General features: G+C 46.9%; 1 protein-coding gene across 1 annotated transcript in view; it reads left to right on the plus strand.

Moving 5' to 3' along the window:
- Window positions 1-12,013, plus strand: part of dnah5l (dynein, axonemal, heavy chain 5 like) — a gene marked incomplete at both ends in the record, with an annotated part of 47,633 nt that overhangs the window by 22,208 nt on the left and 13,412 nt on the right. Inside the window, 17 exons of the mRNA XM_080020433.1 lie at window positions 23-154; window positions 342-559; window positions 833-967; window positions 1,421-1,597; window positions 1,736-1,825; window positions 1,960-2,094; window positions 2,186-2,287; window positions 3,593-3,760; window positions 4,193-4,399; window positions 4,536-4,628; window positions 4,901-5,137; window positions 10,053-10,118; window positions 10,306-10,446; window positions 10,614-10,745; window positions 10,870-10,980; window positions 11,522-11,676; window positions 11,852-11,973. Coding sequence (XP_079876559.1) covers window positions 23-154; window positions 342-559; window positions 833-967; window positions 1,421-1,597; window positions 1,736-1,825; window positions 1,960-2,094; window positions 2,186-2,287; window positions 3,593-3,760; window positions 4,193-4,399; window positions 4,536-4,628; window positions 4,901-5,137; window positions 10,053-10,118; window positions 10,306-10,446; window positions 10,614-10,745; window positions 10,870-10,980; window positions 11,522-11,676; window positions 11,852-11,973 — 2,421 coding nt within the window. The remainder of the gene's footprint in view (window positions 1-22; window positions 155-341; window positions 560-832; window positions 968-1,420; window positions 1,598-1,735; window positions 1,826-1,959; window positions 2,095-2,185; window positions 2,288-3,592; window positions 3,761-4,192; window positions 4,400-4,535; window positions 4,629-4,900; window positions 5,138-10,052; window positions 10,119-10,305; window positions 10,447-10,613; window positions 10,746-10,869; window positions 10,981-11,521; window positions 11,677-11,851; window positions 11,974-12,013) is intronic.

A 12,013-nucleotide genomic window follows, 5' to 3' on the forward strand; every position in this document is an offset into this window, starting at 1 on the left:
CCTGCTCCTCTACTACCTCTAGTGTTGGATAAAGCAGGTTATCCGGACTTAGAGTCGGCTATCAGCCATCAGACAGAGGTTGCCGGTTTGATTCCTCATCCTCCCTGGATACTCAAATTGGTGCAGCTCTACGAGACGCAGCGAGTACGACACGGTATGTGTGTCTGTGTGTGTGTGTGTGTGTGTGTATATGTGTGAGTGTGTGTGTGTGTGTGTGTGTGTGTGTGTGTGTGTGTGTGTGTGTGTTTGTCTGTGTGTGTTTATAAAATGTCAGTATAGGTATTTCATTTCTGCGTATAGTAGCCATTCAGGTGTTATGTTTGCGTATGTGTGTGCTCCAGGTATGATGACGCTGGGTCCCAGTGGTGCGGGGAAGACATCCTGCATACACACTCTCATGAAGGCCATGACGGAGTGCGGCGCCCCCCACAGGGAGATGAGGATGAACCCCAAGTCCATCACAGCGCCGCAGATGTTCGGCACGCTGGACGTCAGCACCAACGACTGGACGGACGGGATCTTCTCCACGCTGTGGAGGAAAACCCTGAAGGCCAAGAAGGTCACAACACACAAACATACTGTATAGACATATAACAGTACATACATACATACATACATACATACATACATACATACATACATACACACATAAATACACTCCACAGACAGGTTAGGGGTTAGACTTTAAGATAAATTCCTTGTTTTGAAATCGTGTGTGTGTGTGTGTGTGTGTGTGTGTGTGTGTGTGTGTGTGTGTGTGTGTGTGTGTGTGTGTGTGTGTGTGTGTGTGCGTGTGCGTGTGCGTGTGTGTGTGTGTGTGTGTTCGAGCCAGGGGGAGCATGTATGGATCGTTCTGGATGGTCCAGTGGATGCCATCTGGATCGAAAACTTAAACTCCGTTCTGGACGACAACAAAACTCTGACACTAGCCAATGGAGACCGGATCCCCATGGCGCCCTGCTGCAAGGTAAATACTGCCCTCTGTTGCAAGGTAAATACTGCCCCCTGCTGCAAATTAAATATTGCCCGCTACTGGAGATTTGTATTTGCCTGTGGAGGCAAGTTTTTAGAGGACTCAGGATTTTGTGTTTTTAATCCAATGATGTCCAATTATCCCAATAAGTTTAAGGTTGTTTTTTTTTATATAAAATTTCTCATGTATGATGTCATAGCAACTTTATAAAAGCCCAATTTCAAATATATGTGTAGCTGAGGGTAATGGCAAAATACAAATAAAAGTTGGAGTTATTTTAGTACTTATTTTAGTATTATTTTAGTACTTTTTAGTAAAGTTAAGATATTTTAATTTATCAGTGGTTCTCAGTGATTCCATTCTTACCTTAAATGTAAACTTGCATGTGTGGGATCCCGTTAAGCTAGAAAACACAGATTTCTATCAAATTCCATCCGCTGCCCGCAGGTTGTGTTTGAGCCCCATAACATCGACAACGCGTCCCCGGCCACGGTGTCCCGCAACGGGATGGTCTTCATGAGCTCCTCTGTGCTGGACTGGAGACCCATCCTGCAGGCCTGGCTTCAGACCCTGCCCCAGAACCAGGCCCAGCACCTGCAGGACTGCTTCAATGGCTGCTACCAGGTGACATTGAGTATAACGATATAGTACTTCAGGTGAAACATGAACACTTCTAGATCGCTGAAACGGTATGGGAGAGGAGAAGAGATGGTTCAAGTGAACTCCTCGCTCGGTCAGTGATGTTTCCTCTGTCTCCTCCAGGACCTTGTGGAGTTCGTCTCCACAGCGGTGTCTCCCAAGATGCAGGTCTTGGAGTGCATGTACATCAAACAGACCATCGACCTGCTACGGGTACGTTTATTCCCTGAAATACATCCCATCGCAGAGTAGAGTAGATGGAATAATAAGTGTGTGTGTGTGTGTGTGTGTGTGTGTGTGTGTGTGTGTGTGTGTGTGTGTGTGTGTGTGTCTCTGTGTGTGTCCAGGGCCTGTTACCAGCTTCGGATGACAGACACCGTAGTCATGGCGACCTGGGTCGTCTGTTTGTGTTTGCGGTCATGTGGTCTCTGGGAGCTTTGCTGGAGTTGGATGACAGAGCCAAGATGGAGGCCTTCTTAAAGGTGCACACACTCACTCACACAAATGTCACTGGTTGTTTACTGGTACTTTTGGAGCATTCCTGGTAATGTCCTCTCCTGTCCTGTCCTGTAGGGGCACAGCCCTTCTCTGGACCTGCCCCGGACCCAGGAGGACCAGACCATCTTCGAGTTCACCGTCAACCAGCAAGGAAACTGGGAGCATTGGTCCAACAAGGTCTGGAGGAACAGTTTTAAAAACTGCGATTAACATTGGTTGAGTGACATGGAAATATACACAGATCAGCCACAATATTAATATAGTGTAGATCCCCCTCGTGCTGCCAAAACAGCTCTGACTCGTGGAGGCATGGACTCCAAGACCTCTGAAGGTGTCCTGTGGTATCTGGCACCAAGACGTTAGCAGAAGATCCTTTAAGTCCTGGGAGTTGTGAGGTGGGGCCCCCATGGATTGGGCTTGTTGTTCCAGCACATCCCGCACATGCTCGATCGGATTGAGATCTGGGGAATTTGGAGGTGAAGTCAACAACTTGAACTCTTTGTCATGTTCCTCAAACCATTCCTGAACAATCTTTGCAGTGTGGCAGGGCACATTATCCTGCTGAAGAGGCCACTGTCATCAGGGAATACCGTTGCCATGAAGGGGTGAACCTGGTCTGAAACAATGTTTAGGCAGGTGGTACGTGTCAAAGTAACATTCACATGAATGCCTGGACCCAAGGTTTCCCAGCGGAACATTGCCCAGAGCATCACCCTGCCTCCACCAGCTTGCCTTCTTCCCATAATGCATCCTGGTGCCATCTCTTCCCCAGGTAAACAACGCACACGCACCCGACCATCCACATGATGTAGAAGAAAACGTGATTCATCAGACCAGGCCACCTTCTTCCATTGCTCCATGGTCCAGTTCTGACGCTCACGTGCCCATTGCAGGTGCTTTCGGCAGTGGACAGGGGTCAGCATGGACACTCTGACCGGTCTGCGGCTACACAGCCTCATACACAGCAAGCTGTGATGCACTGTGTGTTCTGACACCTTTCTATCATAAACAGCATTAGCTTTTTCAGCAATTTGTGCTACAGTAGCTCTTCTGGGGAATCGGCCAGACGGGCTAGACTTCACTCCCCACTTGCATCAATGAGCCCATGGGCGCCCATGACCTTGTCGCTGGTTCACCGGTTGTCCTTACTTGGACCACTTTTGGTAGGTACTAACCACTGTATACAAGGAACACCCCACAAGACCTGCCGTTTTGGAGATGCTCTGACCCAGTCGTCTAACCATCACAATTTGTCCCTTGTCAAAGTGGCTCGGATCCTTACCCTTTTCCATTTTTCCTGCTTCCAACACATCAACTTCAAGAACTGACTGGTCACTTGTTGCCTAACATACCCCACCCCTTGACAGGTGCCACTGGAATGAGAAGATTCTCCTTGAACAATGTTATTCACTTCACCTGTTGGTGGTTGTATTGTTGTGGCTGATCAGTGTATTTCTATTAAGTACATGACAACTGCTTTAGGTGCCGGAGTACATCTACCCAACGGACCATGTGCCAGACTACGGATCCATCCTGGTTCCAAACGTGGACAACGTTCGCACCGACTTCCTGGTCCAGACCATCATGAAGCAGGGGAAGGCGGTGCTGCTGACTGGAGAGCAAGGCACCGCCAAGACCGTGATGATCAGGGTGAGGGGGCAGCGCTAGAGAGACAGAACGAGCGAGAGAACTAGAAAGTAAAGAAAAATGGTTGGGGGTGCTCGCTAAAAAGATTTGTAAAAACAACTGCAATGAAAATGATTTTTTTTTTATTGTTTAGAAACAGGCATTCTCTGTAACCTTGTTTAATGACATAAATATGTTTTTTATATATTTCTTCACAGACAAGTCCAATTGACTCAATTTCAAGTGGTTTAGTTGACAAAGGGTATATAAGCAATAATAAATTATAATTATAATAATATATCAATAATTCAATTTTTATGCCTTTTTGTTAAGCATATTGTTAAACATATTACATCCTGGGTTTCCCCCCAGGAATTAATCAAGTGTTATCGCATCTCATTGTATCTCAAGTGATTGATATTCGTGACCACTTGTCTGTTGTATCAATCCCTCCAGGGCTACACCAGTAAGTTCGACCCGGAGGTGCAGCTCAGTAAGAGGGTGAACTTCTCCTCGGCCACGCTGCCCAACATGTTCCAGAGGACGGTGGAGAGCTACATCGACAAGCGCATGGGCTCCACCTACGGCCCTCCAGCCGGGAAGAGGATGACCCTCTTCATAGACGACATCAACATGCCCATCATTAACGAGTGGGGAGACCAGGTCCGTCACCTGTCTCTCTCTCTCTCTCTCTCTCTCTCTCTCTCTCTCTCTCTCTCTCTCTCTGTCTCTCTCTTTAGTTTATCCTTTTCTTTTCGTATTAACCAATCAGGTGGTTGATATCCTCCTCCTCTCTCAGATCACCAATGAGATTGTGCGTCAGCTGATGGAGCAGCATGGATTCTACAGTTTGGATCGACCGGGAGAGTTCATCACCGTGGTGGACATTCAGGTGCCTTTGTGGAAACTGATTTTCCTCGTGTAAATGTTTGAAAATGATTGAATAGTAATTTAATTATTATTATCATTGGTAATTTATTATTCTATTATAATCACACATGGTATTGTAACAATTGAGTATCGCTTGGTAGTAGGTTGGTTCTGTGCCCAGAATAAGCCCTGATGGATAGATAGACGTTTTATTTTTATATGTTTTGAATGTTATGCGATATTTCATACTAAACACAACCGGAGCAACTTAAAACCCTATGAGTCTCCCTCTAGCTTGTAGCAGCGATGATCCACCCGGGCGGAGGAAGGAACGACATCCCTCAGCGGCTGAAGCGTCAGTTCTCCATCTTTAACTGCACCTTGCCCTCCAACTCCTCCATCGACAAGATCTTCTGCACGCTGGCGCAGGGATACTTCTGCCCGGAGCGAGGGTTCCCCGCCGAGGTGTGCGCCCTGGCCGGGGCCCTGGTCCCCACCACGCGACGCCTGTGGCAGGCCATCAAGACCAAGGTACTGGATCACACATTGTTGGATGAAACGCCTTGAATTGTTCCATTTTTCCTTCCTTCCTTCCTTCCTTCCTTCCTTTTTTCCTTCCTTCCTTGCAGGTTTTTATAACGCAAAGTTCATCCACTGTTTGAGTAGAGCCTCAAATAAACTGATTCCCTTTTAATCGCCTCTCCTCTGTCTCTCTCTCTGTGCTGCTCTCTCTCTCTCTCTCTCTCCGTTTCCGGTAAGAGATGTTGGCTCGAGGTTCGGTGCTTTTTCTCTGATCACCTTTTTCTAACTTTTACAGGGTGGGAGTTTAATATTCGATTTTTGTGGTACAAGTTGTTTAATCAGTGCCAGTCCGGTGCGGTGCGCACCGGTCTTTGGCGTGGTGCCAGGCCAGGTAAGGCCGCACTGGAATGGCCTGTCAATCCGGTGGATTGGAGCAAATCACGCTCCGACATGGATTGCGATGTGTGCCGGACGGCAGCGGTACGGTGGAGGACGTTCTTGAAGGAGTGGGAGAGCAGGGAGGGTGCGAAAACTTAGGTCACGGTGCTAGAATGAACGAGGCGCTGGGAGTGTTTCTTAAAAAGGAATCTCCGGTTAATAAAGTCATTGCGAGCAGCATTTGGGTCAAAGGTGTGTTGGTGTCGGCCTCTCCTTTGGTCGCTCCAGCCACACGAGTAGTGATCTCCACTGTGTCTCCATTCATTGCAGAACGAGGCTTCAGCGAAAAGATCATCCCAATTTGGAAAATTTGCAAGGGTTTTTTCCGCAATGATCGCCTTGGGACCCCCGACTGTAGCACGTTCTTTCACTCCGTAGTCTTCTCGTATTTAAACGACACCGATCAAACTCTCAACGTCAATGCAGCATGGAGAGCGTGGGCTGTTTCGTTTTTGGCGATTTTCGGACATAAAAGACCGGCCTGTCCGCGGCCCGCGGTGGCAGGTAGGCAGGTATGGACCTTTCCTATCGGTGCTCTGGGGTAAGAGGAAGAGGAAATATGAGCAGGCCAGGAGGAGGCTGAGGTCTATTCTGCAGAGGAGTTGGATGATTTTCTTGCTCAAAACTCAAAAAAAAAAAGAAAAATATTGATGTTACAGAATTCTTTCCTGATACACATGTTTTTTTAAGATCAGGAAGAAATGCAGCAGGGACACAAAAGCCCACGGGGATTTCAACTCGGCGTAAATATAGATTGAGTAAATGGGCCACTGTTGTGCGCAAAAGTCTTAATGATTCTCGATGGGTGTGTTTACTCATACGTTTTTGTTGTTTTGGCTTCTGGGTTTGGTTCTTTCCTTGTCTCTCCTTTTGCCTGTATTTTCGAATATGTTAAGAATAGGCACACTGAATATTAATGGCGGCAGAGACCAGGGGAGAAGAGCTCTGCTCGGAGAATACATAAAACATCAAAATATAAATGTCCTGTTTTTACAGGAAACTCATAGTGATGTGGAGAATGAGGTGGATTGGGGAATATAGTGGAAGGAAGCCCGTGTGTTGAGCCATGGTACAGTTTTTAGTGCAGAGGTGGCCATTTTGTTTTCACCGGGGTTGGCTGTAAATATTGTGTCAAAAAATAAAGTCTGTGAAGGTAGATTGTTAGTTGTAAGGGCTAAAATTACCGGCAGGGACTGTCTTTATCAACATCTATGCACCATGTATGGGAAATTAAAGGGTGTCATTGTTTGGGAAGCTAAGACTGGGGATTTCCCACGTGAGTCAAAATGAGATCTTAATCCCAGGAGGGGAGTGGAACTGCACTACTATTCCACTTTTAGACGGAAAGGGAGAAGATCCCCACACAGGAGCTGCAGGGATACTGAGAGGTGTGGTCAACGCTGCCAATTGACTTGATACATGGAGGATCAAAAATCCAAACACAAAACAAAACACGTGGTCTAAAGTCTTAGGAGATTAGAGTAAGTGCAGCGCTTAGATGTTTTTTATATACAAGGACCCTACTGCAACAGGACGCTTAAATCCGCAATTTCACCTATTAGTTTCTCTGTTCACCACATTGCAATTGACCACCTGTCTGTTGGATCACCACCACAGAGATCTGCGTATTGGAAGTTCAATGTAAAGCTGCTGCAAGATGCCAAGTTTTGCAGGAGTTTTGAGGATTTCTGGGTCAGGTGGAGGGATAGAAGGAGTGATTCTGAATCACTGAGCTGGTGGTGGAATGCAGGAAAGGATTCACATTAGGAATTCCACAGCTGAAGCAGGGAGGGTGTTGGAGCGGTTGGAGAACAGCATTAAGGAACTTGAAAATGAAATGATAGGTACCGATAACGTGAGAGCAAATCAAAACATCTGTGCTCCGAAGAGATTTGGGAACATACTTATAGTAGCGAGCAAAGCACTGGTACGGTTCAGGTTTTCTATGTTGAGGGAGATGGATGCTCCACGCGCTCTCTTTTTTGGGGCTGGAGAAAACCAAAGCAAAATGCACCATTTGAGATGACATAACGGGTCTTTAACACGTGTGGTGAAGAAGATGAGGAAGGAAGCGGCTTCATTTCGTGAGAATTTGTTTTCTACTGATTTGTGTGACACTTTGCTTAAGGATCTGCCAAGACTCTCTCATGCGGAAAAGACTGATTTAGACTCTCCCATTACCTTCAATGAGCCGAGTAAAGCCCTTTTCCAGATGCCTCTAGGAAAAGCTCCAGGGGTGGATGCGCCAATGTTTTATGTGAATGCATAAATTCAGGAGAACTGCCACTCAGCTGTCTGGGCTAACTCTTTTCCCAAAGGACAGTGATTTGAGCTCGCTCTCAAACTGGAGACATGTTGCCCTATTATGTGCGAAAGATTTTCTCGAAAAGCTGAGCAAACAGGCTTAAGAGCTGTCTGGGGTCAATCATTGAAAAGGAGCAAATGTGCTGTATACCAAGTCGCTCAATATTAGAAAACTTGCATCTTCTGCGTGATATGATGGATCTTGCTGATTTTACTGAAGTGAATTTTGGAATAATTGCATTGGATCAGGAAAAAGCTTTTGTGACGGAGGAGACCACGAGTACCTTTTTAAAACGTTATCCTCATTTTGCTGTGGGGAACATTTTATCGCTGGGGTCAGGTTGCTATAAACTGGAGCCTCATGGCGAGTCAAGGTGGGCGGGGCACTGAGGCGGCAAGTAACTACGGGGTGCGGCATCAGACAAGGATGTCCTCTTTCGGGACAGCTCTATACTCTTGCTATTGAGCCTCTCCTGGTACTGCTACGGAATGAGATGCAGGGATCAAGTCCAGTAGGGTTAGAATTTGGGACCCCAGTTAAACTTTCCGCAAATGCAGATGACCTGTCAGTAATGGTCAGCGATAAAAACAATATACAGGAATTAGCGAAACAGCCTCACAATTTACGAAAGAGCTGCCTTGGCTAAAGTGAACTGGGCGACGAGCGAGGCTTGACTTTGTGGTTCATGGAGGAGGGAGGAAGTGCCTCAGCTGCCAGGTGGGCTACAGTGGGGTAGAGAGGGGCTCAAGCTTTTGGGACTCTATATAGGCTCGGAGGGTTGGGTCACGAAGTAGTGTGGGATGGACTACTACAAAAACTGTGACTTTCACCTTTTTATTCCTCCATGTTGAAAGCATGGAAGAGGAGGCATGAGAAGGAGGTATGGAGCCTGGGCCATAGATATGGAAGGAGCCAATTTTTGATAACCCACTTATTCCAGTGCAATCTCTGCACTCTGCAGAAACAAGGAAACAGATGATGAGGAGTGGGTTTTCAAAACTTGGACACCTGCGGCAGGATGGGGCTGCTTGTCGGAAGACTACCCAGGAGATCCTAACAGACGGGCATAACTCCTCTGAGGAGTTTGGAGACATTTAAAAGGGAGGTCTTCGGTGCTCTCTCTGAAGAGGTGACGGTCTTTGTCAACCAAGCGAGGGAGGAAAATCTACCACTTTTTCCATCTTTGTCCCTCTCTTTTGTTCCAGATGATTGGATTGAGGAGAGGGGGAAGCTGCTGACTCTTAGCACTCCAAGCCTGGGGAGCCTGGAGAACATTGTGGGGAAGGACTTTTATATGGCACTAGTAAAAATCCAACGCATAAGAGACCTTCTGAGTGATGAGGAGCATCGTTGGAGGGGACTGTTAGTGGGGCAGAGTAGGTTTGAGGTGAAGAGTGGTGTCTCCACCACAAGAAAAAAACTGGGGACTTACAGTGGAGAATCCTACATGAGGCTCTAACACATGCTTGGCAAGGATAGATCCAAATGTTGGACTTGGGTGTCCGTTCTGTGATCTAGCTGAAACTGTTGCACATGCTTTTATTCAATGTCATCGTGTTTCTGAACTGAACTCAGATATTGGGGGAATCGTTATTGTCTGTGGGCCTTTATATTTTGGGGCCTTTGTACTCGTGCAGTAAAAAAGCAAAATCTCTTCTGCTAAATGTCTTGTTTGGGCAGGCTAAATCATAAACCTGGCGAGCCAGGAGAAATAGGGTTCAGGGGGTTGGCCCGCGGTCTCTGCGCGCCTCAGGTCAGAATATGCCTCCTACCAGCTCATCAGTCATGTTGAAGGCTTTAGAATGTTTGGTGTGTAAATGGGGCTTTATGTCTTGCTGATGAAGAAGAATTGAGTGTACGCTGAACGCTGAATTGTGTGTGTGTGTGTGTGTGTGTGTGTGTGTGTGTGTGTGTGTGTGTGTGTGTGTGTGTGTGTCTGTGTGTGTGTGTCTGTGTGTGTGTGTGCGTGCGTGTGCGTGCGTGCGTGTGTGTGCGAGAGCGACAGAGTGAGACGAGAGCTATGTCGTTTTTTTTCCATTCTTTGACATACTTTTCGTTACGTCTTTAAGATAAATTTTCCAATAGAGAACAACAAAAGTCAAAGTCTCTCTCTCTCTCTCTCTCTCTCTCTCTCTCTCTCTCTCTCTCTCTCTCTCTCTCTCTCGCTCTCTCTCTACTCAGATGCTTCCATCTCCCGCTAAGTTCCACTACATATTCAACCTGAGGGACCTAAGTCGCATCTGGCAGGTAAAACGGCCATGTAACCAAAGAAAATGTATTCACTGATCCCTGTAGTGCCATCTCAAACAAGATGACCCATATTGCAAAAACAAATTGAAAAACATATTAACTGCTTTATACAATAATGTGTGTGTGTGTGTGTGCGTGTGTGCGTGCGTGTGTGCGTGCGTGCGTGCGTGTGTGCGCTTCGCAGGGTGTTCTGACCGTGCGCTCTGAGGTGTGTCAGAGCGTCGAGGTTCTGTCCGCTCTCCTCCATCACGAGTGTACCAGGGTGATCGCCGACCGATTCATTGACGCCAGAGACACACACACCTTCCACAGCATCATGGAGAAGGTGTGTGTGTGTGTGTGTGTTTAGATGTGTATTTTCTTTGTGTTTAGTTGTGTGTGTTTTTGCAACCTAAACACACTCAAAACACACACACACACACATTGCAGTAACATTCTCTCTCTCTTAAGCAATAACTTATTTGTTCATTAATTATATTAACACCTCCCCAGATCACAGCGGAGGATCATGGGATGGCTCTGACTGAGCATGCTCAGTGGAACAGCTACTTTGTGGACTTCATGCAGGAGGCTCCGGAGCCAACCGGGGAGGAGCCTGAGGATATTGAGCTAGTGGCCCCCAAGGTCATAAAGCACGCACTGTTTGATTCAAACACAGACGAATATACCTCATTCAATACAGAATTATGGGAATGTTATTTAATGACATTGTCTTTTCTTATGTGGAACTTCATGGTTTGGACGACAGGTCTACGAGCCGATCGCATCGCTGGATTCTCTTGCAGAGCGTCTGACCGTCTTCCAGCAGCAGTACAACGAAGCCGTGAGGGGCGGAGCCATGGACCTGGTCTTCTTTAAGGTTGACCCTGCATCCGAAATATCAGTTTGACCAAAAATCTGACACGGAGCGTGGCAGCATCAGAAAGCACTGGATTATATATTATTATATTATATATCTTATGGCTCTTCGTGTCGGTGTTCCCTGTCCGAAGTCACATTGAGGTCCCTTGACGCCACAGGGCAGCAGCATTTGATAAGACATATGTGGACCTCGCCTGGGGAAGCAGTCTTCTTGGACGCGATGGCTCACACACTGCCTGAAATGGTTAAAACGAAATTGTAAATGACACAGGACAGAACTCGGTATAATAATTTAAACATGTCCTTCATTCCATCCAGATATTGGGTCTCGTTTGACAGATGAGGGTCAGGGCTCGCCTGGGAATTTTAAAATTTAAATAGACACCCTCCCATGAAAAGATTTTAGTTATATTTGGTGAGCTTTTAATACTCCAACACAGCTTTTCTGCATTTCTCAGGGTCAGCGTTTTCACAACAATAAAGAGGCTGACAATTTTGGTCTGAAGCCGGTATAGTTAAGAGCAGTGTCTTTATTGCAGGATGCGATGACCCACCTGCTCAAGATCTCCCGGATCCTGCAGACCCCACAGGGGAACGCCCTGCTGGTGGGGGTGGGGGGGTCGGGAAAGCAGAGTCTGACCAGACTGGCCTCCTTCATCGCCGGGTACCAGACCTTTCAGATCACCCTCACCAGGTCAGAGGAACACGGACACACAACCATGTGCTGGCTTGGTTCTGTTGCTTTTCCAGCGGCACGTTATCGCATTTGCTTGTGTTTGCTCGGACGCATGCATCTTAACAAACCAACACTGTGTGTGTGTGTGTGTGTGTGTGTGTGTGTGTGTGTGTGTGTGTGTGTGTGTGTCCAGGACGTATAACAACAGCAATCTCCTTGAGGACCTGAAGACTCTGTATCGTATCGCTGGACAGCAGGGAAAAGGAGTCACTTTTCTCTTTACAGACAACGACATCAAAGATGAAGCCTTCCTAGGTGGCTGTCTGTTTTGTCGTCCATATATCTGCCTGTCCGT

Source organism: Zeus faber (genome assembly GCF_960531495.2).
Source record: "Zeus faber genome assembly, chromosome: 19".
Lineage (NCBI taxonomy): Eukaryota > Metazoa > Chordata > Actinopteri > Zeiformes > Zeidae > Zeus > Zeus faber.